We start from the raw sequence: 25,434 nt of genomic DNA, 5'->3' as shown, positions 1-25,434 counted from the left end.
TGATATGTGTGTGTGCATAGATAAAACGCTCTTCGTGTATGTGTGTGTGTGTGTGTAGGACGATGCAGTCATAGAGAACAACATGAAGATGGAGGTGACAGGTAAACTGAAGACGCACTTTAACACCGCACCGAAGCACAACGACACCACAGCTGGTGTGTCCATCATCATGGTGAGACAACACACACATCCACCACCCAACAAATGATTTTGAAATCAATCTTCTGCGATTTTTCACAGTGATCTGATGATGTTTCAGTGACCTCGCTCATGTCGACGTGTAGTTGACGTGCCAGGTCTTCTTCTACGCGTCGTTTACAGCGAGCGACAGCAAATGTTTGACCCAAATAGAAAAGATTGAGCTTCTTCTTATCATTTTATTTGAATCTGCTGCCGAGCGACTCACTGGTGAAGCAGATTTGGCCTCAATCCTCGTTAAAGACGACATTAAATACAAGTTATAATCAACTTACGCTGCTGTGAACATCTGAGTCACAGATTTTAGAGCGAAAGAAACACGGAGCAGTGAAGAATTCACTCGTGTAGCTTTCACGTCTTCCATCCTCTCTACTTCCTCCACGCCTCATCTCCACAGGCCACGCCCCCTCCCCTCCATCAGCCGAGTTTCTTTGATTAGAGATTTGATCCGTCTTCTCCTGCGTGTTGTTTGAAAATTTCATTTGACAGTTTGAGGTGTAAACATGGGCCCTGGCCTCGGCCCCTCCTCCTCTTCTTCATCCTCCACCTCCTCTTCATCCACTTCCTCCGCCCACCCTCCTCACCCCTCCCTCACACCCGACCCAGGACCACAGGGGACGCCTGGAGCTGAAAGCCGGGTACACCCCACCCCCACCCCCGCATCCTTGCTGCCTCCCTTCTTCCTCTCCAGCCATCGCCCTTCACCCTCGCCCCCACCCCCTGCATCCATAACAGCCCTCACCCCTCTCTCCCTTCCTTCCTTCCTGTTTCTCTCTCAGCCCCTCAGCTGCAGTAACTGCTCTCAATAACCAGCGGATGTTGGACATGCTAACGTGCGCTCTCCTCTTGGATTTACCTCACGACTCTTTTCATCTTTTTCTGCTCTTTCACTCTCATTTCATCCGTGTCCATCAGAAACCTATATGGGATGTAAATCATAAATCAATAATCATCAATCATTTTGTTTAATCACACGTCGTCATTCAGGTTATTTAGCATGTTTACATCACCACTAGAGCAAGAGCTGGGCCTCCCTCTCTGCCATCATTGATTTCATTCTAACTAGCTGCTTAAAATCAACTTCCTGTAGATCCATAAATCAATGATTGGTTCCTCAGCACCTGATGCATGTCAATGGTACTCTAGTGCCACCTTGTGGAGTAAATCGAGAGCTGCACTGGCACTGTGTTGTAGTTGAAATGTGCAGAGATAAACGTAAACCAGCTTTTAGAAAATTCCCCAGCAAGTTTTAAAGGATGAGGACGGATGTGTTGTATATTTAATTACTGTCAACAAATCCTGCTTTCAGCTCTTTGTCCATTGGTTCCAATTGAAGAAATCATTTAAAAACTATTTTTTATTCTTAAATAAGACTCAGAAATGTCCTATCTTTCCTGGTTCTGTTGTTTTTAGAATAGAATAAACTTCAATTATCAATTATTCCCTGGACTCACAAACAGTTGATGCTCTACTCTTGTGTTTAATGGTAGCAGATGGTCTATGAATAAACTTCAAAGTCTTTAGTATTATTACTAAACTTAATAAACATATTTTAAGTATTTACTAAATAAATCAAACTAATAATGAAAATCAGTAATCAAAAATCAAGTCTTATTATGTTAAAATATCATGTGCTAAGTCTTAAATAGGTTTAGGTCGTAATTATGTCAGCGTTTATTTAGTGCTACTTCCATTGCAAGTTTTAAAGTTCCAAAGTTGTTTTGTTTTTTTAGTTTATAGTTGTGAGTTTTTGTTTTCTTGACTTGAGTTGTATATATTATGAAATTTAAATAAAATGTAAGACTAGAAAAAAAGACATGGAACCGATAACTGATCAGAATGTTCTTTTGGTGGGATTTGTTTTTAATAAGAAAGATGTAGAATACCACCAGCCTCATCTTTAAGAACTAATCCAATCAAACAACACATTTAATCTTAACTCATATTATTATTTATTAATAATTATTCACATTAAAAACCACTGATTTGTGTCTTTGCCTGAAAAAAACATGCTTTGCCAGTTTTGTTCCTGCTCAATTTTCTATAAACGCAAAGTGTTGTTTGGATACGGACAAAAGAAAGTTCTGATAACCTGAACCAACAGACTGAGCTGGAACATGAACTGTCCACTTGCCGTCATGCTTGTTGTTTTTATTTTGTGAAGCTGTGAGTTAAGACTAGTCTCTGTCCCTCTTTGCTTCCCCCCCTGCATTGCGTTTCCTCTGAATTAGCTCCAAGACGATGGTACGTACTAACACCTCGACTCTTCTGCAGCTGATACTCAGCACAAGGGCAAATGAGGGACGTCACATTTATGTCACACGTCATTGGCTTCAATCAGGACAAATGGAACTTTTATGCATTTATTAAAAGAAAAAGTAGAAGTTTAATTTCTCATACAAGATTCCTGGTTCTCTGTGGAGTTTGCATGTTCTCCCCGTGTCTGTGTGGGTTTTCCTTCAGATTGGGTTCAGGTTCGTTGGAGACTCTAAATTGACCGTAGGTGTGAATGTGAGCGTGAATGGTTATTTTGCCTTTCAAACATTGGCGACCAGGATGTACCCGCCTCTCGCCTGTTGTCTGGTGTGATTGGCTTCAGCTAGTTTAGATTCTGGATGGAAGACTTTCTCATTTGCCCTTTCTCCTGCACATACAGTAGCACTGATCGGATTTTTGTCTTGTGGGGTCGTTCCACTGTGCATTTCTTTACTCATCTTTCACTTATTCATGTCCATCACGTTCATCACGTGTTGTTTATTCATATCAATGAAATAACTGGGTCATTATTTAATGATCAGCTTTTTTAAAAATCTGCAAACTGATCAGTTCTCCAGCATCTTTTTATCTGATGCTGCTCGAACGCGTCCAGCTGACGTGTCTCTATCTGTTGTTCCAGAACACGGCTCTAGATAAGGAGACCCTTCAGCTCACTGCTCGTCGCTGTCCAGGCCCCCAGTCAGTGCCGCATTCAACTTCACCAGCTCGCAGCCAAGTCCCGTCTTTCCTTCCGATCCAAGCGGCCTCGCAGTCAGGACCAGCTTCTCCAACCAAACAACCGTCACACGCCAAAGTACCAAAACCTGCCGAGACCACGTTGACGTCTGTGCCTGACGATGACCCTCCCTGCTCTCAGCCTCAGAATGAAAATGACCTGTCACCCGCTCAGATTCCCCTCCCCCTCTCTGCTCCGGAAAGTTCTCTCCGGTTCTCGCCCTGTGCCGAAACGTTCCCAATGGCACCCGTTCCTTCCCCTCATGAATCTGCATCCCCCTCAGACCCTCCTGCTGTTTCCTGTCCTCCCCCTTCATCTCCTCCCAAACCAGTTTCTCTCTCTCCCTCCTCTCCGCCCAAAGAGTTACAGCGCCAGTCGTCCTCGCCCACAGAACAAGCTTCCCCATCCTCCATTAAACCTGCTGTGTTCTTCCCTCTTTCTTCCCCGACCAAACAGGAACCTTCCTCCCCTGCTTCCCTCCATCCGACCCTGTTTCCCTCTCCTCCTTCTACTCCACCCCGATCCACGACCCCGCCCTCTCCATCCGACCCAGCTCCTCCCAGCCCTCCTCCTGCTGAGGAGCTGATGGAGGTTTAAAGGTGTGGTTGCACTCACTCCTCCTGTTCCCACATATATGTATGATTAGACGTGAGATGAGGAGAGTGAACCTCCACCTCCTCCCCGTATCTGTAACCTGAGCCAGTGACTGCTGCGGCCACTCCTCCTTTTCTCACTCGTTCTCTGAGACGGAGGACGTGAGGTATTTTCCAGAGTGTGTGAAAACGAGTTGATTGTGTATATATAGGTTTGTATTTATTAACGGAGGACGTGGATAAAGGGAATGAGATGAATACCAGTGAGTGGTTGTATTTGGAAGTCTTGAATGACTGTATCACATTAATGTGAAGTCTTTCCTTAATTTATTGTCCCATGTTGACCGAGGCTCTTCTGTAAATATTAGTTACACACAAACATCCCTGAACCATGATTTCAGCAAATCAAATATCTGAACGTGTTGTTGTCGCCACCTTTACTCACCATAACCACAGAGTATTTTCTCCAGCGAAAGCTTTGCTCATGACGAACCACAAATCTACAATATGATGTACAAAATCAAAGTAACAGTAGAAAGCAGCTAATAACAACTAAGGAAGTACCTGGAAATCACGTCTGTACAAATGAGCATTAACTGTTAAAGCAAAAACAAAGATCTGCTCACGTTCAAGTTAAAAACATAGAAACAAGCTAAAGATCAGTTTCCTTTTGCTTCTTCGTGTGACCATGTCAACCAAAGATTTTTCATAAAAACACTTTTAAGTTATCTAAACAATTGGCCAAATTTTTGTTATATTAATTCACATATTTTAATTTTATTTCTTTGAGCGGAGAACAGCCGCTCTAACAGGAAGAGGTTAAGACATATCGTTGAGAATTTTGTTTGTGGTCCTCGGTTTCAAAAAATACCGTTGTATTTTCCCCGATAATCTGAAGATCTCATAAAAACAAACGTACAGCCTCTGTTGCACTGAGTGTCTGGAACATTGTTTAAGTCGAATCCTTCAAAGCTCTTATCACCACAATCTAAATTCCTTCAACCCTCGAGGTATTTTAGTAACACTGTGCAACTTTTACTGACCAACAGCGCCCCCTGCAGCTGCACATGGCTATTCATTCAGTCGTCTGAGTGAATCACCCATTCACCAAAGTTACTTAGAGCAAGAACAAACTTTGAAGGAGTGGAAAAGAAAGAGGAAACATTCTTTCTATTCTATTTCTCCTATCAAGTGAATATTTTAAGGCAGAAAGTTGCAAAGTGTTGCTTTAAGGTAGACCGAGACATTTCAGGAAAAAATATCCTGATCAAAATCAAGTCCATGAAAGTAAATTACTTTTTAAACCCATTGTAGTGTGTAAGACTCGTTGACACGTTCAATTACACAATGACAGTCATTTTTTTGTTGTTGTTGTTCATAATGTGAAGAAACTTTTCTGTTGATGTTCAGAGACAACACGCCAAGCTCAATGAGAATCCTCAACACTTCTCCTGTCATTTTATTTTTAAATATGTTGGATTTAAATAGTAGGAATGAATGTGTTGTCAAGGTGACAGGTGTGTACCTCACCACTGGCTAACTGCTTCATGATGCCTTCATCAGAACCAACCTGTGCATCCTCAGTTTATCTGTAAGTGGTTTGTTTCGTGCTGGTTTTAAACTCCTCAGCTGGTGTTAGTGGTGTCAACTCCTCCTGCTCCCAGCTGCATGAAGACAAAGCCCTCACACTCAGTCAGGTTGGTCGCTGAGCTTCTCTTATGTAATCGTAGTTAGTTTAATTTGCTTTGTCATAGCAGTTTGTAAAAGGGAAATTTGTATGAAGACAGTTTAGAGCTAAAATGGGAGTCGTGGTTTTTATTAGAAATAGAGCGGCTGCTTTTAATGTCCCACTATTTTGAAACGGCAGAAACGAGTAAATAATAAATAAAACTAAAAATGCAATAAAGACTTGAGATGAACAAGCTTGTGGTACGTGTGTTTGTAACACCAGCTGTTGGCCACTAGAGGGCGCCGTTCGATCCACATTTAACACTGAGCACCATTCAAGTTATAAAATTGGGTTTTATTGTCAGAACTCGGCACACAAAACACTCCAAAATGATTGCAAAAATATTGGTTGATAGATAAACAGTAGTTCTCAGAGTTGTAGATTCAAACCACACCAAAGCATTAACATCAAAAGGAATGTCTCCTCAACAACAAAAAAAAAAAAATTCAAAGATACGAGTGGAAGTTTGTTTTAACTGAGGATCAAATGAAAATGCCTCTTTGCCATTTTAGTGCTGAATCACATCTTAACACAACCGCTCATCCCATGATCTGCGATGGATAAAGAAAAAGACTGAAATGCAGGAAGTCCTTCATTTCACTGCACTTCTCACTTAGTGTCGAGCTGCTGTGGAGACGGGCACAGACGTATGACAGGAGTTCATTTATTTAGCGAGAAAGCAAAACCGTCGCATTTTCTATGACAAGATTAATCCGTTGATTGCTGTTTGGTAATTCAGTCATTTAGGAGAAAAACCCCCAATAAAAGTCATTCTCCTCTGTGTGACGCTCTGTGAACATCACTGATGCAGGGAACTTTTAGATTTTTTAAAGTATTAAATGATAATGTGACAAACCTGCGCTGATATGTTGTGTATGAGTCATGAGCCATGCACAGAAATGCAAGCAGAGGTACAGATGGACATTTTTAAATATGAAAGACTAACATTTAAACAGTATAATTTATATATATGTATATTCCCTCTTCTTTTATCCTTCTCTCTGATACATTTATTTATTCAAACATTTCCTATCTAACGCCTGTGCTGTCAAAACGCTTGGTAAAAGTGAATGATTACTTAATAGTTATTTCCCACATACACACCTACAGAAAAAGAAAAAAAAAATCACTCACCCTAAAGTACACAAATATTTGGATTTTTAAGTCAAGAGAAAACATTTTCACAAACTCCCCACAATTCCCCTTTTTTCTTTTCTTTTCTGGAGGAGATGAAAATAGACTCTTACAGCTAAAAATAGATTTGTTTTTAACCGTACAGTAACTTAACCCCCACCCACCCTATGATTTATATGAAAAGTTTCTATCAGCTCTACAAAATATAGTAATGCCCTTTTTAAAAAATAGTTTGATTCTTTTACTATAACAGGACAGGTTGTTTTTTTAAATCTTTTTTTCCTCAGTGAGATACATTCAGGAGAACAGGATAGACAGAACAGTTCCTTCGTTGAAGAGTTCACTCGTGCAACGGTCTGGATCTTCGTCAGTGTCCAACTTTATCAGTTAAGTTTCGGGCTCAGTACCTGGTCTGGTACTCGTGGTGCCACCTGTTGAAGTCGTTGTAGAAGAGCACGATGCTTCCTGACGCCATCCCAGTGATGATGCACCTGAGCGGAGGGAGGAGGGAACAACATCAGGCTTTGTTTGTCAAGTGTCTTGGTTTTAATCTGCAGTAAATTTGAATAGTAATTGAAATGTTTGTACTTGTGTTTGAAGTATATATTTACTGCATCAACGAAGGAGCATTTAACTAGAGGTACTAGTTAATTCAATAATTCATATTTACAGACAAATTTGTATTGTATTAACTATCAATTGTATAAAGTGGTTATTGTTGTTTTCATCATCAAAAAGCTGCTTAAATATCTATTATTAATATCAATAAGATGCATATAGGCTGAGCAATGTGGACTTTTCACACAAGAGATGCTACGATATTTAACGTTTGTGGATTATTAGCTACTGTATCCACAATCGACTGTTTCTATTTTATTCCTACATTGTAGGAAAAAGTAGTAACTAACTCAAGTATGTCTAATATATGTAGAGTTTAATAAAATTAGACATAATCTTTTTCCTTCATAAGGGGAGGAATGTTTCATTGATACTTTCATAAATAAGTGTACACACGTGTGCTTCTTACCTTTGGTCGTGTGAAATGGCCATGGAGCGGATTCCTGCGTCACAGCCAGGGTACGTGAACAGCTGCTTGAGGTTGTGAACCTGCCAGACGGACACTATACCCCCGTCTCCGCCTGTCAGCAGATACTGGCCGTCACGACTGAGGAGCATGGCCTGACCGAGGCAAACAGAGGAAAGTTCATTATTATCTGTTTAATGAACCTGAGAGTTTTGATTATTCTCTTCTGGCACATTCAACACAACACTGACATCATGTACGATTTAACCATGGGACATAGTTTCTGATAAAGTCTCCAGTTCAATTGTAGATGTCCTGAGTTGTTGGATCATCTGTAAACTGTGCTCAGAAAAACTCTGCAGCAAAAGCTTTTCAACCTGGAACCACGAGCATAAATTGTCTGGGAATAGGTCCGGTGATCTGGGACCAGTTTATCTCTTCTGTCAAAGTAAAGCTCATACTGTGAGGTCATGTGATCCAACAAAAGATCCCAGGTCAGAGCTGCGATCCTTCAGGGCTTTCTGTACACAAACCCTGACTTGCAACAAAGATGGCTCCCCACAGTGCGGCTCCGAGATTTACTCGTCTCATCTGCTTTTCCTGCAAACTGTAACAGCTGAATGGCTCCCGCAGGAATCCGACATACACAAATCAAGTCGTGTGTTGCAGTCCATTATGTGCACAGTGTACAGTGGAAGCTGAAACTGAAACAGTCAGGAGCATCAATCGGCAAGTAAGCGTAGCTGATGAAATGACGAGGCAGAATGTGAGTTTCTAAAAGCAGCAAATGACACTAATTTAGAGCTTTTCTCGTTTGCGGTTTCGTGACGAGGACCTGGGCCGTCGTTCAGCTGCAGCCACTTTGCAGCGATTCAGCGAGAGACGTTTCAATCATCAGCAGCATGTGCGTTGAATCAAGCTCATATAAAATGGCAAAATGAAACTTGAACTTCAGTACTGAAGTTGGAACAAGTCATTTTCAGGAACTTGACTTGGTTAAGAAAACATAAATAACCCTTCAAGAGCAGCAGTGCACACTGGATTGGACATTAAAAAAAAGCGTGCAGCTTAAATTAGGGTAAATGTTTTGTGTATGTTTATATATGTTTAAAAAAAACTTTGGGGAATTTCCTACCGCACTGAATTAAAAAAAATCTGTTTCTCATTCTCTTGAGTTAAGATAGGCACAAACGCACATGTGTATGTGCCGGTCTCACACAGACAGACACACACAATGGACACAATGATGCACTCGCATGCTGCACGTTAGCGGGACGCCTCGAGAATCAATCCAGACTGTTCACGACGTTAGATCATCATCCAAGATGGCCGTTAACAAAGCGTGACTGAGTGCAGCTATGTTTTGATTTGTGTCCTTTAAGTGTGATTTGTGTGCACAGTAGTTGTCGTGTGCATCAGTGTTCAAAGTTAATCTGACAACATGAATAAATATCAAACCAAGATCCAGCAAATCATGATCAACGCACTTGACTACATTGAAAAAATATTTCTTTTTACCCTGCAAATAATTTGGATTGAAAAATGTAAAATTTAAAGTAGCACTGGTTTGGTTTTAGGCCACTTGGGGGCAGCAGAAGACCTCAGAAACATAACATTAACGTACTTTCACCTTTATGTTGTGGCAGCAAGATGCATGATTAGTAATTCTTTAGTCACTTGATGAATATAAGTCTAATATTACTCTACTTTTACCTTCACTTTGGTCTCAACCAACTCATGGAAAACTCTGTAGCTGCAAAACGTTCAGATATGTTCAACCTACTCAAACTGCTCCAGATAGTTTCCTTAAATGTTCCTGAGGAGCTGTATTTGACAGTGCAAATGTCTGAGTCAGTCGCTCTGGACCTTTTCCAGAACGTTTCCTGCCAACCCTCTGGTAAAATGTCCAGAAAATGTGCGAGGAATTGACAGCGAGCGACAGGGACGTGATTCGAACATGCGATGGACGCAAAAAAATAAAATAAAATATATATATATATATGTATATCTGAGGATAAGAAAGAAGGAGCCACACACGTAGAAGACATGGACGAAGACGTCAACTTGGAAAGACAATGAGATTCAGAAGCTTTAAGCGGTGAACAGTGTCGATCTGCTGTAAACCAAAACACATGATTTACTTTCACGTCCTGTCTCCCATATGCTCTTCACAGACACCACCTCCAGACGTTTTCCTGTTGAACACGTGTGGCTCGGACAATCTCCTGCTATGTTCTTCATATGTAGAAGACAAAGTTCATGTGTGAAACCGGCTTAACTGGCAGGTAAACCTCAAACGCTCCGTAGAGCTGAGGGGAACTGTGACCTCTTCCTTGTTACACATATATAAAATTATTTCTTAGCGCCGCTTTAAATTTCACAAGTTGATAAATTAAGCACAGTTATTATTTGTTTGCATCTTCCTCCATGAACAGATGCTGTACTCGCACAATAACATTAATTTAAAATTAAAAAAAAGACTGAGAACTTTTTACCGGTTGCTGTATTTTGTGTATCTACTAACAGAGTCCATGACCTTACTGCAGCGCAGCGGGAGGCCGGAGAGCTGGCAGACATGTCAGCCCGACCAGGTAGGAGGCTGCAGACAGACATTATAAATCAGTCCTCTACCACTGGGCGGTCAAACAAGATGGCCGATGGCTCTGTGGGAGCTAAGATGGCTACCCGGGATCAGATGACTAAAAAATGAGTGCAGCAGGAACACATGCACTTTTAATGCCCATATTTCCTACTTCTTTTGGGGAACGTTGGGTGGATGCTGAGACCAGGGAAGGTAAAAAGTGGAATTTATGGTGCTGTTAATCCCCCTGTAACATGGACGCAGGCTGGGGGGAAAAAGGCTGGAATGGTTACACTGCCTGAGTTATACTAGTACTTAAAAGACTGTAATCCATTCAGTATGGCTCCTGTCACTTGATTCTGCTATTAGACTAGGATGCCGACTGTTAGCCTGTCATCTAACCTCTGACTCCAGACCCTTATAAATTCACAGCGCATACATTCCCTCTCTTTCTCAGTTTTACTCTCTGGCTCTAAGTAGATACTGCAGGCCAGGACACACACTTATTTATCCTGGAGTCATACTGTGCTGAGGCTCCGACGGCAGAGAAGATTGATTCTGGTATGTACACGAGTGCACTAAATACTGCCGCAGTTTGGGAGCAGCGGGGTGGAGCTAAGGGGAGCGAGGCGGGAGGAGGCCGGGACTCCAGCAGCCTCATTGAAGATGTTAAGATTTTCTTAATGCCATTTGACACGGCTGGAATTTACAACAGCAGAGCAGAGCTGACGACCTGCACTGCTCCCGAGTCACAGCTCACAGGGACCCGGAGAAAAACACAAAGCTCTGACACATCATTTGTTTCTGCTTAAGAAACAATAGAAGTCTCTGAAACGTCTTTTACAAGAGCATAAACTTTGTCTGTGTGTATGAATTAACCACTTCCTATACAAGTTATATTCGTGTTTAGATCGTGCTCTGAGCTTTTTCTCGGAGCAGGCTGGTTGGCAGGTTAGGGGCCTCGGCACGAGAGGTTTCTTAATAGGAAACAGGCGTGTGGCTGTCTGTCAGAGCCAGCTTACAATTCCCAGGCCAAACCGGAAACAATGGGTCGGGAAACCAAAGGCAGTAGCCGTTATCCTGTGTCACTCCAGCCGCAAGGGAGGAAATGTGGGAAATGTGTCGTCCTGCGCTGGAGGGTAGTTAATGGTGTTGGTGTCCAGAGCTGACCACTCCTCTGGAATGTTCTCTACAACTGCTGCCGACGCAATTTGACCTGACAACAGGGTTCTGGATCAAAAGGACCCTTTCCTCTGGTGTGTGCTTATGAAAGAGAATAAAAGCGATGTGAAACCATAGTTCGCCCCGAGGCAAGCCGACCCTGACTGTTCTCAGATCTCGAACGGTAAGAACGGCTTTAATCAGTGAGAGGACTTTCTTACGCTGATGTGGTGCAGACACACATGTGCAAATGTATTTCTCGCATGCGTTCTCATGCAGAAATACGTCTCCTCACCTTGATGCTGTCTTCAACCTCCATGTGTCCCAGCAGTTTGCCGTTGACACTGAAGAGACAAAACTGCCCCTTGTCGTAATAGATGACGCAGTGTCCCTCAGTGGAGGACTGGATGAGGCGGGGCCGCATGCACTGCTCTGGGACCTCCAGGGTCCTCAGCAGGTCCCCATTCATGGAATGGATCAGACAAGGACCCTCTGCAAACAGACGCCAGACGCTCATGAGCTCAGTTCGTAAAAAAACTTTTATTAAGAAATGATTTTGTCTTTTTGGCCCCGTCCAGACCTGAGAGACCTGAGTTTGCACCTGACATTACAATGCATCATCAATGTGATGTGAACTTGCTGTCAGGTCTCACCTCCCTGCTCTATAAGCAAATAACCGGAGCTCAGAGCGAATTTGTTCGGACCTGAACTTACCAGTTCACTCACTAAGGACGGATGTTAACATCAGGTCTTTGTTGTGAAGTATGGAATTTAGATTATGGAAGTTTTTACTCAGACGAACAGAAAATCCCACCTTTGCAGCCACTGATGACGAGACCCAGCTCCGCACACACGCTCGCACATGTCACCTCACAGTCGTGGCCCGTCAGGATGGCCCGGGGTGTGGTGAACTCTGCTGGGGAAACACAAACACAACGCATCTGTATATCAGCAAGAGCAGCGCCACGATACAGTGTATAACCACTGCTGGTCTCTAGAGGGCGCACAAAGCAAAGAAAAACCTCATTCAGCCATATTTTATAGTTTCTGATTAATAAAAACAAATAAAATGAAAGGATAAAGACAACAGCCATGTGAAAACACAGAAATACAGCAAAATACAAAAACCTGAGGATTATTCATTTGTTCAGCTCCGAGAGGATTTCTTTTTTTTAAGTTTCTTTTTTTCCATAGTAGCACATAGATTATTGCATCATGCCTGTTTTCCTCTACACACATTTCTCCCCTCATCCACTCTCCTTTTCGAGCACTTGTCACCCACCGCCTCTCCCTATCTTTAAAACCCTCTCCCCATGACTGCCTTCACTGGATCCAGATGTTTCTGCATCAGACAGACAGAGTGAAAGAGAGAGAGGGAGAGCGAGAGAGCCAGTGGAGCGAGAGTAGGTTATGTTCCTGAAGTCATGAAGATTGTGTGATTTTGTTTGGGTTTGAGCTGTCAGGGCGAGCGACAAAACAAAACCGCCTTCTACTCCCCCGTCTGTATAAAGCACATGTCCACACAGATGTACACAAACGCTCAGTCGCAGGGAGTTTAGACTTTTCAAAATTTTCTGTTATGTACTTTGCAAATAAATATTTTTTAACAAACGTAGACGCATCAATGGGCGACAGATGCTGTTTCTAAACGTTTGGTCGTATTGTTGTGTGAAAAAATGAGGAACTGGAGGTCAACGGAGATGTGTGTGTGTTTGTTTGTGTGTGTGTGTGTGTGTGTGTGTTTGTGTGTGTGTGTGTGTGTGTGTGTGTGTGTGTGTGTGTGTGTGTGTGTGTGTGTGTGTGTGTGTGTGTGTGTGTTCGGTGGCCAGCAGTAAGGTCAGTTTAGAGTTCATTGGGGGTTTATTGCTCTGGGAGGGGGCCTCGTCTTTAGTGACCCCATCTTCTTCTGTTAGAGGTCAAGTTCAGATCAAACAGAGAAACACAGCAATGACACTGAGTGATTTTTTAAAAATGTTTGATGACACTGTTTTTCCACTGACATTCATATATCAACCCCAAATGGCTTTAAGAAAATAGTTCAGCAAAAATAGTCTAACCCTAAAATCCAGCTTAACACAATACAATGTGTGTTTTTTGCAGTAGTCTCAGTTTACTAGATTCTCTCTTTAATTTAATTATATGATATAAAACTCAGTACAGGCTCACTAATAAGGCAGGTAGGTCAGCTATAGCTACTGTTACGCCTTAATTAGATTTAGCAGAAAGACTATACATGACATTCTGCTCAGTGAACCCTCCTGTAAAAAGGAGAGGGCAAACTCCAGTCACATGTTCAGAACGTAAAGACAGAATCCACAGTGTTTTAAATGAATACTATGAATAAAACAACTGGATCTATACACGTGTTATTCATAAAACACTTTCAAACAATACATGTTCAGATTGGAATGGGATTCTCATGATGAATTCATTGTGATCATTAAATAATTAAAACAAAAACAAAATTCTGAGACCAATATTACGGGGTAAAAAACTGTCCAAGAAAATACAAACCAGCCGAACACACTGGTAAAAACAGATGATAAAAGTAAAGTTACACCATGAGTATAAGCACGATGTTGGATTTTGTCAATAAAACTGATATTGGTATATTTGTTAACTTCTCGAGCCTCACCTGCCATTTGGTTTGAATTGAGGCAGCATCAGATTCCAGACTTTCATGATTTTGGATGGGACACTGAGAGGCTATGAATGTCTGGGCACGTGAGGGCGAGAGGTGTTTGGCTTTGGTTGGTAATTAAGTGGATTTTCACTTCTACTTCTATGTTTCTCTCTTTTTAGTGGCAAAAAAATCACGTACACAACATCAGAGTGGACACTTACAAATGTTGCTGGAAAGTGCTGGAAGGTAATTTCTTTAAGAACTGAATAAATGTTCAGGTAGATGCAAACATTTCTGGAGCTTCATCAAATGAAGAAGCTTTTCCTCATCCTCAAAACGTTCAGTCAATTAGAACTTAAAATCAAAAACTACAAGTGTCACCTCGACTGTGGCCAGCAGAGGGCAGTAGTGTCTGTGGAAAAGTGTAGGTAATGGTCAATGTGCACATCATCAGCCATTCTGAGGCAATTCTGTCCAGCTCATGAAGTGTGTGAGATATTTACACAGCAAAATGCATGAAAAACAGTGTGTGTGTGTGTGTGTGTGTGTGTGTGTGTGTGTGTGTGTGTGTGTGTGTGTGTCACATGCTGTCGTGTGTGGATCCTTCAGCTTAATCTTACACGTTTTAATTTTTGGAGAAAGAAAAAAGAAGTCAGATGTCTGTATGTATTTTGTAAGTACATGTGACTGTGTGTGTGACTGTGTGTGTGTGTGTGTGTGTGTGTGTGTGTGTGTGTGTTGTATACAACAGAGCTTAATGTCTGGGTGAGCCTCCTGTGGTCTGGGGCAATGGAGCATCACATTGTGGCGGTGAGACGTTGGGATGACGACTGCTTTGTCTGCTCCTCCAGCTACAGCGCGGTAACTGCACTGAGCCAACTGAGGTTAGACTGACACACACACACAAACACACGCTTACACGAAAACGTACAACACATGCACGGGTACACAAAAACAGAAACTCTTTAGGCATATAATAATTCCATAAATCAATCAAAGCACAGTGTGCTCTTGGAAATATGTAGCTGAATTGTTGTAGCACAGAAGGATGTAATTATTTGTGTCAGTTTATGTAAACCTCGTGTAACCTTGCAACATTCAGTCAGAGTCAGTAAACAACTTGTAGGCTGTGATGGAGATTACAAGAAGGATCTGAAGTAGACAAAGTGCTGCTGAAAAATCAGCCAGGGAAATAAAATCAGTTTTTTCATGTGTTTCATTCTAAAGTGCAGTCTGTCGTTATGGTCACACATGTTGCGTTAACAAAACTGTTAAAAAGAAATTGGAATAAAAAATCAATAAATAAAACAAGAGCAGAAAATGAGGATTATGTGGTTTAAGCTCATCCCTATTTTTCATCTCCTTTCTTTTTAGGTCCCTGAGAGAAAACATTTTTCTGGATCCTCACATCAACGTTCATGAGGTAAGTGACAAAAAAATCATCGAACATGCTGCCCCCCCCCCCAAAAAAAATCAAAAGCCAACGTGGCTCATTAACCAAATCACAATTTGTCATAAATTTCAGCCCCTTTTTTAACAGATCAGTTAACATAGTGTACGTCAATCTAAGCCGACCAAATTAGCACAGGGGAGGCTAAGTACTGAGCAATGTGTGCACCGTGCTTTGATCATGGCTAATGCCATATGTTATGGTAACATAAGGGAGGCCCGTGACATTTTTCACTTTTATCGACTAGCGTGACCCCGTGGCCCTCGGATGGTGGTGAACTTTCACGTGCTGGCCGGCGACCCCCAACGTCACGTTTAACGTCTCTAAGTGGCTCTCACTTTCACTCACATTAAAGACAGATTCTCTCAAGCTCTCTCACACTCACTCACACACACACACACACACACACACACACTTTATCTGGTCACACACACACACACACGCACAATCTCAAACACATTATCGAAAGCTGTTCATAGTGCGACAGTGCTGGGAAATCCAATCTGTATGCAGGAGGCCTGGCCTGGTCACACGAAACTAGTTGTTACTTTACAGAGGGAGGCCGTAAATCACAGAGTCACAACTGTCTGGGAGAGTGAGCACTCAGAGAATACCCATGTGTGTGTGCGTGTGTTCACATATCAGACTGGTTTGCGAGTATACTTACTGCCGAGGCTCTCTCCAATGCTGCTGTGCTTTCCGTTCCAGTACCACAGCAGCAGGGTGGCATCTCTGGAGCCCGACAGGACGTAGCAGTCTCCTCCGATGTACGACTCAGAGCGAGCAAGACACGTCACCACGTCACGGTGCCCAAACACTATCTGAGTCAGTTTGCCTGCAGAAGCAAACAAATATGGAGAATAAATATTCATTTGTCTGCAACGTCTGAACAATACACACATACACAGATCACATATTGTGCTTTTATGACAAAACCTCATATAAATGTGTTGGATGTAATTATTTCAAACTCCACACCATGTGTTTGTTGATCATCTGTCTGCTCAGCTAGTTCCTCTACAAGATCAGACTTCTAATTCCCAGACAAGGATAAATATTTGTTCCAACTGTGTGTGTGTGTGTGTGTGTGTGTGTGTGTGTGTGCGTGCGTGTGTGTGTGTGCATGCCCATGCACAGCGCTCCATGTGTATATATAAAGAGTCTAATTGCTGTCAGATTTCCAGACCACAGCTCCACTGTCTAGCTGTCTAATATTCATTACGCACCTCACAGTGTGACCTCTCGCAGTCAAAAAGTGAATAGTTTGCAACACATGACATTTCTGTCTGGGCGTCAGAATCGCCGTCCGCTGGATGATTAAGCCGTAGCTCAGTGAAAAGATGAGGATTATTATGAAAGTGGGAGGGTCATTGACTTGACTTCCAAAGAAGAACAGAGACATCAAAGATGTAAAATGTTTGACGTCTTTATAAACACTGAAAATAAGTAATGATGGCTGCTGCAATAATGGCTACCATGCACCTCGTATTCAACACTCGTGCTCTAGAACACACACACACACAAATTAGATTGGATGTGTGTGCATGCATGCGTATGAGGCTATGTGTTCTGTGCACGTGTACCAATCAAGTCTTGTAATTGATAAAATCCCTCAGTTCTTTAACCTGGGGGCTTTGGGGACCTTGGTAGCAGCTGTTGAGCGTGTGCGATTAAACTGTGTTCACGTTCCAGTCGTACACCCCGGTGGCAGTAGCACAATAGAGCTATCTCTGCGCTCCCATCCCTCCATCCCTTCCTCCTCAGTTAAAAGACAGGGAGGGCCTGGCCTATAGAAATTGAATTTGGGTTGGTTGTACAGATGTGTGTAGGACTCTGAATGAGGAGCAGCGAGCAGAGATGAAGCTCCAGACAGTTTCATTTAGGACCCCTGACCTGATGGTGTGTGTGTGTGTGTGTGTGTGTGTGTGTGTGTGTGTGTGTGCGTGCGTGCGTGTGTGTGTGTGTGTGTGTGTGCATGCGTGCGTGTCTTAGTAGCATTCAGACACACAATGCATCACATTATGAAGGTTAAGTTTAACAATACTCCAAAATTTATTTTTGTATGTTTAGCTAAAAATTATAGTGTCATTATATTCTTTCTATTATTTTCCATTAACTCACTTTGACAAAATGATATTGAACTCCTCTAAATTACTACAACAGCAACAACTTGACAAAATGGCATCAAACCTGAAAACACATAGTTTCCCGTCACAATTGAAAATCTCTTGAAGCAATGATCCAGTTCAACAGTTGAACTGAACAACTGACTTTAGGGATACGCAGCTACAATGAACTGTTGACAGCACACAAGCCTTGAACTGGGAAAAGAAAGAGAAAATAAAGGCCCTCTGTGCCAAGTAATTGTGCAAATTTTATAACGATAGCACGGGGACTGCTACAGAAACAGTGCAGTTAAACCGAGAACAACATCTGTGGCATAACAAACAGTAGAGACTGTGAACTGCATCGTTTATTGAACTCAATATATAAAACGGCCAAATTCTACATCACATACAAAAAAAGTGTAGCACGAAACCAAAACACACGGTCATGGTTCTTGGAGCCTGAGGAGAAGAAGAAACCCAATGGAGGTTCGTTAACTTTAAAAAGGTTCATCCCTTTAATCTGTTCATTTAAATTCATAGAAATCTGTTTATAACTTTATGAGACGGCTGATGTTCAGAGTTGACGCTGTGGCCCGAGAGTCACAAACACTAACAGGGTTCGTCCTCCTGCTAGAAGATGAATGTAAAATCAATTTCATTGCCACACCTCCAGTGCATTTTTATATCACTGTAACAGTTTAACATTTTATGGGGTTCATTTATTAATCAAATAATGGACCTGGTATCAACTTTCATTATTTCGGACATGTGAGTACATGTAAATAACTATTAATAAAAATATCTACACCTTTAGACCTTATAAATAAATACAAATAAATGTGAACTCTCATATATGTCGTTTTTGTTCCATCCTATGAAGGTGGTGTTTTAAAGGCACATTTTTTTAGGTTGAGGTTTCAGTTGAGACACAAAAACGTTAGAATGAGTCTTTAATGTGTAAAATGAAAGAAAGCGACAAAGAAAAAAAAATGTTTAAATCATATTATCCTTAGAAAGAAGCTTGTTTGTGATTTTCCCGATCCTAACAGAGCAACATCTCTATGGATCCGAACAGTACCTGAGTCAGTGGAGTAGACCCTGAAGCTCTTGTCCCAGAAGCCACACAGAAGGATGAAGCGGTTGTCGGCCGTGATGATGAAACACTGCGAGCTGATCTGAATGCTCTGGTCCAGCAGATCTGAGATCTGACGACGGTGACTTCCAACGTTACTGGCTGGAGAGGAGAGATACAAAAAAATAAATAAAATAGATAAAAGCTTAAATGTTAAAAATGTAGAGATGCACAGAAAAATGTTGAATCAATAACCTAATACACACAATTTACTGTTTACGTGTCAGCTATTTTCAAAGCGCTCACACTCCGATGCATCTCCACTTAAGTTTTACTGCACGGCCCAAAGAAGATTTGTGAGAGAATACATAAAACATCCTGGAGGTGAAGTTTACAGGAGTTCACATCGTTCGTGAGAGTCTGAGAAATTACGGAGCGTGTGGAGCTTCACAGAATATGTGCACCACTCAAGTCAGAGCACACACTGCACATTCATCTGCTGGTGTAATTTCAACCAATGGTTAGTTGGAAAGGAAATTTATCGACGTTCTCTCTTCCTGTAAGTGGCGCCTTTTTTCTTTTTCAGAGAGACATGTCCACTGTGAAGTATTTCTTATTTGGTGGGGGTCAAAAGCGCTGGAGAACAGGTGCCAGGGAAGAGTATGGAGAGTGAGAAAGTCCAGTGTACATCCTACAACTGATATTTCAACCCATTTTGAACATTCCCCACAGCCACAGTTGGCTCGGCACTCATCCTCAATTTACTGTGTTTAGCTCAGACTCCTCCAGGAATGCAAACAGTGTAAATATATTACTGACAAGCACAGAAATCCCCTCAACTGCCCTCAAAACATCAACAGGCTCTCACGCATGCACAAAAATATATTATCTGGTGCCTTATCTGAATGGAAGATGGGAGAAAACAACAGTGATAAATCTGATGATAAAATAAAACAAATATAATCAAGATTTAGAAGGTACAATTAGCCTGAAAACCCACTCCCACTGTAATGCTACTATAAAACTTGCACTGAATGTATAAATACCTGATGGAAAGACAGAGAGAAATACTGAATGTGCAAATAAAGATGAATACGTGAGACTAAAGCCTGGTTATTTTCAGTAGAGTGTAAAAAAAAAAAAGTGTGGAAATGATTTTGTGAGACAGAGAGCGACTACAGGATTCACAGAGAAAGAACAGCACCCCCCCTCGCCAGACGTGCGTGAGATCGCGAGCGGGCTTGCAGGAAAAGCGGCAAACAGGCGAAGGCGGGAGTGTGTAGAAGTGGCTGGTCTCTCCCTGCTCCACCAGTGCATCCCATACATCACTGCGGCTCTGCACTCTTCTCCTGCTCATCAACAAGTCGTGAAGGATGAGAGGCGCCCATATTGTCCTGACAGCCGTCCGCCGTGCATTCTCAATCACACATTATTACCACATTCATATTCATTTCCATTGACACGCGTCCTTTCCCTCCGCTCAAATTAAACCAAAGAGGATGCAAAAAGGGAGGGAGGGATGGGACGGCGGTGGGGGAGAAAGAGGGGGAGTTGATGATGAAATGCCGGCCTAGGCCACAGCTCATTGCATTCCAATTTGCATGCAAATGGTCTAGTGTGAGAGCAGGGGCTATATCATGAGGAGTGAACTGGGGCAGAGGCTGAGAAACAACTCTAATCTACTGTCCAGGGACACGGCACCGCAGACTGCCATGAGTCACCAGGATGCCAGCGGTAATCAAACATAAATCCACACACTCACACAAAAAAATGCATATATGAGCTCACACGATGTAAAGAATATGCACGTTATGTGGATTCTTCCACAGTCATAAATGACACCGTACCTATGAGAGGGTCAATTTCCACAGGAAGTTGGTACTGCTGGTCCTGCACCGTCGAGCTCTGATGACCTGACAGAAGAAGAAGACAGACTGGATTAATATTGTAATCGTGTGGCCTTGTGAGAGAGTCGCCGGTTTTCTGTTCATTATAAAACACTGAAACTTATAACCATAAAGTCAGTGTCACCAACTGAGCACAGAAGTTCCTCCACAAATTACACATCAATTATGTCCAAAAGGAATCAAGGCCGTAGAGACTACGGTTCCTGACATGCTACAAAATGCACTTCCACACCGCTAGGTCAGCACCGGAACACTGAATCAAAATAAAGACTCAAGTGTAAAAATAGAACATAATGAAGAATTTCTGTTGGAAATGAATAATCCTCACACGGTTTGATGTAGAGCTGCAATTATATTCTCATTATCCATCGGCTTGAATTGTTTTTCAATCAACCAATTAATTATTCAGATTGAAATTGAAATTGTTGGCTGCATAGTTTGACACATTCAGATGTGTGAGAAATGAAAGAATAAACCAACAAACTATCAGCAAGATGTTGGGACACCAAGTGCTGCTATTCTAAATATTTTATATTATAACTGAAACCAACCATTTTACTCATGAGAACTAAGATTATGTTAATTATTTCTACACTTCTACTCCTCCACTTCGTTTGATTTGTCTGATCAGTATTTGAAAAGTCAAAGAACCATTCGTCAAACCAAACTGTAACTTGTTGTGGACCAACTCATCTATGACTGATTGTTTATGCAACAGTTTAATTATTTAGAAATCATAACAAAACTGATTATAAACATAAACTCTGGTGCAGCGTTCAATCGTAATGGAAGTCTCTGTGCATTGTCCATTAGCTGCATCTACTCTAAAAGCAAAACATTAAATGTGAGTGATGTCTGCAACTCTGTGTTGCTCTCAGTGTGCTCAGGAACTAAAGTTGGAATTCATTTTTATCACGTTTCACTGTCGTGCACCAGAAAAGAAGTTTGGATCTGCACTTATTTCCATTTCTCTCTTGTTTATCTCCTCTAACAGCAACAAGAAGAATCCACTAAATCCGCCCAATTAATGAGCTGCTTATGAACAGAGCACACTTTGTTTATTATCATGCCGGCTCGCTAAACAGTTTAGGTTAATCAGTCGGGTCTGTGGTGCGCATGGATGAGATTGTATCCTCTTGCGAAACCAATCAGTCTTCATCCCCATAAATTCACAGATATCAAATTTAATGTTTCCTCCAGGCTGGGATGGATGTTGAGTAAATAAGGTTTTGTGAAGTGAGTGGCTGATGTATGGGGGTGGACATGAGACCTAACGCTGGCTGCTGCATGTGTCACATTTGATACTGCTATCCAGGAGACACAGTCAACTGTCTCCCAAATCAATGTCCATCCTATGGAGACGAGACGGGTCAATCCTCAGATTAATTAGACTCTAAGTACAGAGGGGAGCGATGAGCAGAGGCAGTGTGAAAATAATTCCGTGGTACCAAATGTTATTATAGAAGAATCAGGCGTAAAAATCACAGGAGAAATAATTTTACTTACATGTATCTTTTAAAAGTGCTGCTATATGTGCAGGGACATGAATATCTCACCTGTCAAGCCGTGCCATTTGTTGACTGCAAAGAGGCGGTTGGCGGTGACGGTGATGATGGCAGCTGAGGACAGACCCGGCTGCGTGTTGGCTGCCACGTGGGTCACGGGTGAGTTTGACGGGAACTTCAACACCATGATAACGTCCTGCTGCATCTGCTCCGTGAACATCAGCGGCGTCTGCAGGAGAAGATACTGTTCAAGCCCCCGGGGGATGGACAACGGAACGCAGGGAAGAGACGGAGGAGAGCCGAGAGGCAAAGAGAGGGACGGAAAAAGACGAGGGAAGCGGCCGCAGTTGGTGTTAACGAAAAGGAACAGAGGGAGGAAAAGAGAAGGAAAGACAGAAAGTTAGGAAGCAAGAGCAGGATAGCAGTACGCAGCTTTTAAGAAGCACAGACAAGCTAAGAAAAAAGAGCTTGTTATATAGTTAGAACAGAAAAGGCTTTGAGTAAGATTGCAGGAAAACAAGATTTCTACAGATTTTGAGGAACAGATTAAAAATCTGCAGCAAAATTCTGAACAATGAATATGAAACAATCCAATTGATTTTGAACCATCACGTAAGATAATGCGCTCCACCACCATCATCATCAAAACAGGGAATATATTCTGGAAGAAAGATGTTCATCGCTCCAGTGGAGTTCAGAGACTTCAACGCAAAGACACAATGAAGCTGTTCTAGTTCTTTTTGTTCTATGTCAAATTGCTCTTATATACTTTTGTTTTAATTTTATTCTATTCTAATATATTTTAACTTACTTTATTCTGTACTTATTTCCTCCATGGGAATCTATACAGGATTGACACCTTACTAACTAACTTGTTTTTTTCTTGAATTTGTGTCTATATATGTGTTAAATGATGCAGCAAGGGAGATTTATGTTCAAATAATTTGAATTATAATTTCATAAATGTTTTCAGCACAAAGCTTACATTTTTTGGGGCCTAAAATTCTCTGAAAATACTGAACTATTCAAGGTGGCATCTTCACATTAGTTAGTTTGATTCAAAATTCATAAAATGGATGTGGATATTTGTGCCTAATGTTGTTTAACATTAGTAATTCTTCTTCTTCTTATCATTATTATTATTATATTTTTGTTTCAGCTCCAGTTCTAAGTATGAATTACTCATGAAAACAATAGAAGTCTGTCCTTATGCACAGTCGGAGATAACAATGTCAAAACAGTAAGCGAGTGATTTCATTGACCCATCACATTGTTTCCTGTGGTTAGACAGGAGCTTATATAGACTGTTTGTACTAAGCAGCTCTAACACGGAGCCATTTTCCTCCTCGCGTGTAAAGAAGAGGAGCATCGGTGTTTAACATCAGGAGCAGACCTGAGTGAATCCGGTGCATCTGACAGGTAACCAGACGTACTGACAGTATCATTACCACCAGCACAGGCAGATGCCGACACCCTGACAACACACTCACGTGCGAGAGGATGGAGAGAAAGTAAAGAGCAGGAAGATTTAAAAGCAAAGAGCAGACGGGTGTTGGGAAGGAATATGGAGAAGTGACGAGCGGTAGAAATGTTTGATTTATAGTGTCTGAACGTTATGCTTGAAAACTAGATGTGGAAGGGTAAAAATAAAAACATATTTCAAAGGAATTTGTCGGTACAGTATGATTCAAAGCACCAGTCTGAGTCTGTGTGTGTGTATGTCTGTGTGTGTGTATGTCTGTGTGTGCGTGTGTGCACTAGGTGGTGGTCTACAGCCAGCTGTCAGCGCCACAGGGACACCACACTAATAGGGACTCATGGGGCCTCGGTCCATCACAGGCAGGCACACTGGCTGCACTCTGTGCCCCTTAAAAAGCCGTCACTTCAGGACTGCTGTTCATTGCTCTCCTTTGCTGATCCAGCTTCTAGCTCAGGTGGAAAATCTGGCTCAGGCCCAGGTTTCCAGCAAAACCTTTTTCACTTAACACACACATGCACACGAATGCCTGTGATCTCTCCCTCTCACACACACCTCGCTAATGATGAGAGAGGAGATGCTTTAAAACGATAGACTTTTCTTTCCCACAATTGCAGACGGGGAGAGAGAGAGAGAGAGAAGACGGGAGGTACAGGAGGGATGAAGAGAATGAGCCAGAAAATTAAGACTTATGTGAAGCAAAGCGGTGCCAACATCAGAGTAGAACAGAAATCAGACACAGCGTTAAGCAGACCGCGCATGAGTCGATACTGTTACTCTGCTGGATACTAATCCATCATAGTATTTTCAGACTGATTTTCTGAGCTCATCTTATTTTCTAAGATGATCTGTTTGCGTACGTGTGTGTGCGTGTGTGTGTGTGTGTGCACCACTCACCACTTGCATGGCTGAGCTTCTGGGTGGGTGTGGTTCGATGAGCAACTGGCAGGGGGTCTGTCCAAAACTCCTAATTTGAGACTCCACAGCCTGAGGGAAGAAAATAAGCGGAGAGAGGAAAACAAGACAAGAAAAGGGATGTTAGATTTTTTTCATTACATTTGACTAAACTTTAAATATGACTTAATATACAAATAGATTCAATTTTTCTGTCTAACATGATCCCTTTATATTGTATCATACTGTGTTTCCTATCACTGATAAATGTTCTACACCAATCCAAACACTGTTCTTAATCAACAAAGAAAACAAAGAGATGCAGTGAGAGTAAAAAAAATGCACTTGTGTTTAAACATACACATTTACATCTACACGTGTAAACATACTTTTTCACTGTCGGACACACACCCGCACACACACTCATGCACAAACACACACACACACACAGAGACACACACTAATTTATCCTCTGCAGCCACACACACAGAACCAGAGGAGGGCTGGGACAGGCAGGCTTGTAGGCTGGTTAGGTGGTGTTAATGAAGAGGTATAGGACCATAAACGTCAGAGCAGACGCCGGCCCAGCAGCCCCTGGACATCATCACACAGCTCACTGTCAGGCCAACGAGCACGGGATGGAACACACCCACACTGAAGTGCAGGGCTGTGGCAACACATCCCAATACTCTATACTGTTGTTTAATGTGGCAAAAAAAATTATGTTCATATTTATTAATTTGAATAAAAATATTACCCTTCCCTATTTCTCTTAATTTAACTTTGAACTAATCATTCCATTTTAAATCATGGAAAACTAAAACTTGATATTCTGCTTGACAAATAACAAACAAAAAAAAGATCAGAAACCGTGGACAGAAATGTTGTGTGAATAAACTAATGGATCAAGCAACTGATTGGATCTGCCAGGGAGGTTATGTTTTCATTGGCGTTGGAGTTTTAGCAGGATGACCCAAAAAAACACT

At 41.9% G+C, this 25,434-nt stretch overlaps 2 protein-coding genes across 16 annotated transcripts in view; one reads left to right on the top strand and one right to left on the bottom strand.

Moving 5' to 3' along the window:
• dclk2a (doublecortin-like kinase 2a) overlaps positions 1-5,705 on the top strand; it is a 49,759-nt gene extending 44,054 nt beyond the window's left edge. For 8 of the 10 annotated variants that reach the window (XM_020101313.2, XM_020101312.2, XM_020101308.2 and 5 more), the window contains 2 exons: positions 59-172; positions 3,095-5,705. In XM_020101313.2, the coding sequence (XP_019956872.2) occupies positions 59-172; positions 3,095-3,787 (807 nt within the window). In that variant the 3' untranslated portion in view covers positions 3,788-5,705. Of the gene's footprint in view, positions 1-58; positions 173-687; positions 837-2,429; positions 2,443-3,094 lie in introns of those variants that run through there. The other 2 variants (XM_020101316.2, XM_020101317.2) reach the window with 2 other exon arrangements.
• An 80-nt stretch (positions 5,706-5,785) lies between these two features.
• Positions 5,786-25,434, bottom strand: part of lrba (LPS-responsive vesicle trafficking, beach and anchor containing) — a 173,105-nt gene continuing 153,456 nt past the window's right edge. For 2 of the 6 annotated variants that reach the window (XM_069529934.1, XM_069529935.1), the window contains exons 48-56: positions 24,452-24,541; positions 22,129-22,321; positions 20,513-20,578; positions 18,672-18,827; positions 16,153-16,320; positions 12,227-12,328; positions 11,708-11,904; positions 7,674-7,825; positions 5,786-7,137 (exon numbers count right to left, since the gene is read on the bottom strand). In XM_069529934.1, the coding sequence (XP_069386035.1) occupies positions 7,047-7,137; positions 7,674-7,825; positions 11,708-11,904; positions 12,227-12,328; positions 16,153-16,320; positions 18,672-18,827; positions 20,513-20,578; positions 22,129-22,321; positions 24,452-24,541 (1,215 nt within the window). In that variant the 3' untranslated portion in view covers positions 5,786-7,046. The remainder of the gene's footprint in view (positions 7,138-7,673; positions 7,826-11,707; positions 11,905-12,226; positions 12,329-16,152; positions 16,321-18,671; positions 18,828-20,512; positions 20,579-22,128; positions 22,322-24,451; positions 24,542-25,434) is intronic. The other 4 variants (XM_020101206.2, XM_020101207.2, XM_069529936.1 and 1 more) reach the window with 3 other exon arrangements.

Source organism: Paralichthys olivaceus, chromosome 8 (genome assembly GCF_024713975.1).
Source record: "Paralichthys olivaceus isolate ysfri-2021 chromosome 8, ASM2471397v2, whole genome shotgun sequence".
In the NCBI taxonomy this organism is placed as follows: domain Eukaryota; kingdom Metazoa; phylum Chordata; class Actinopteri; order Pleuronectiformes; family Paralichthyidae; genus Paralichthys; species Paralichthys olivaceus.
Note: the sequence above shows the minus strand (reverse complement) of the source record. Positions and strands in the feature narration are given on the sequence as shown.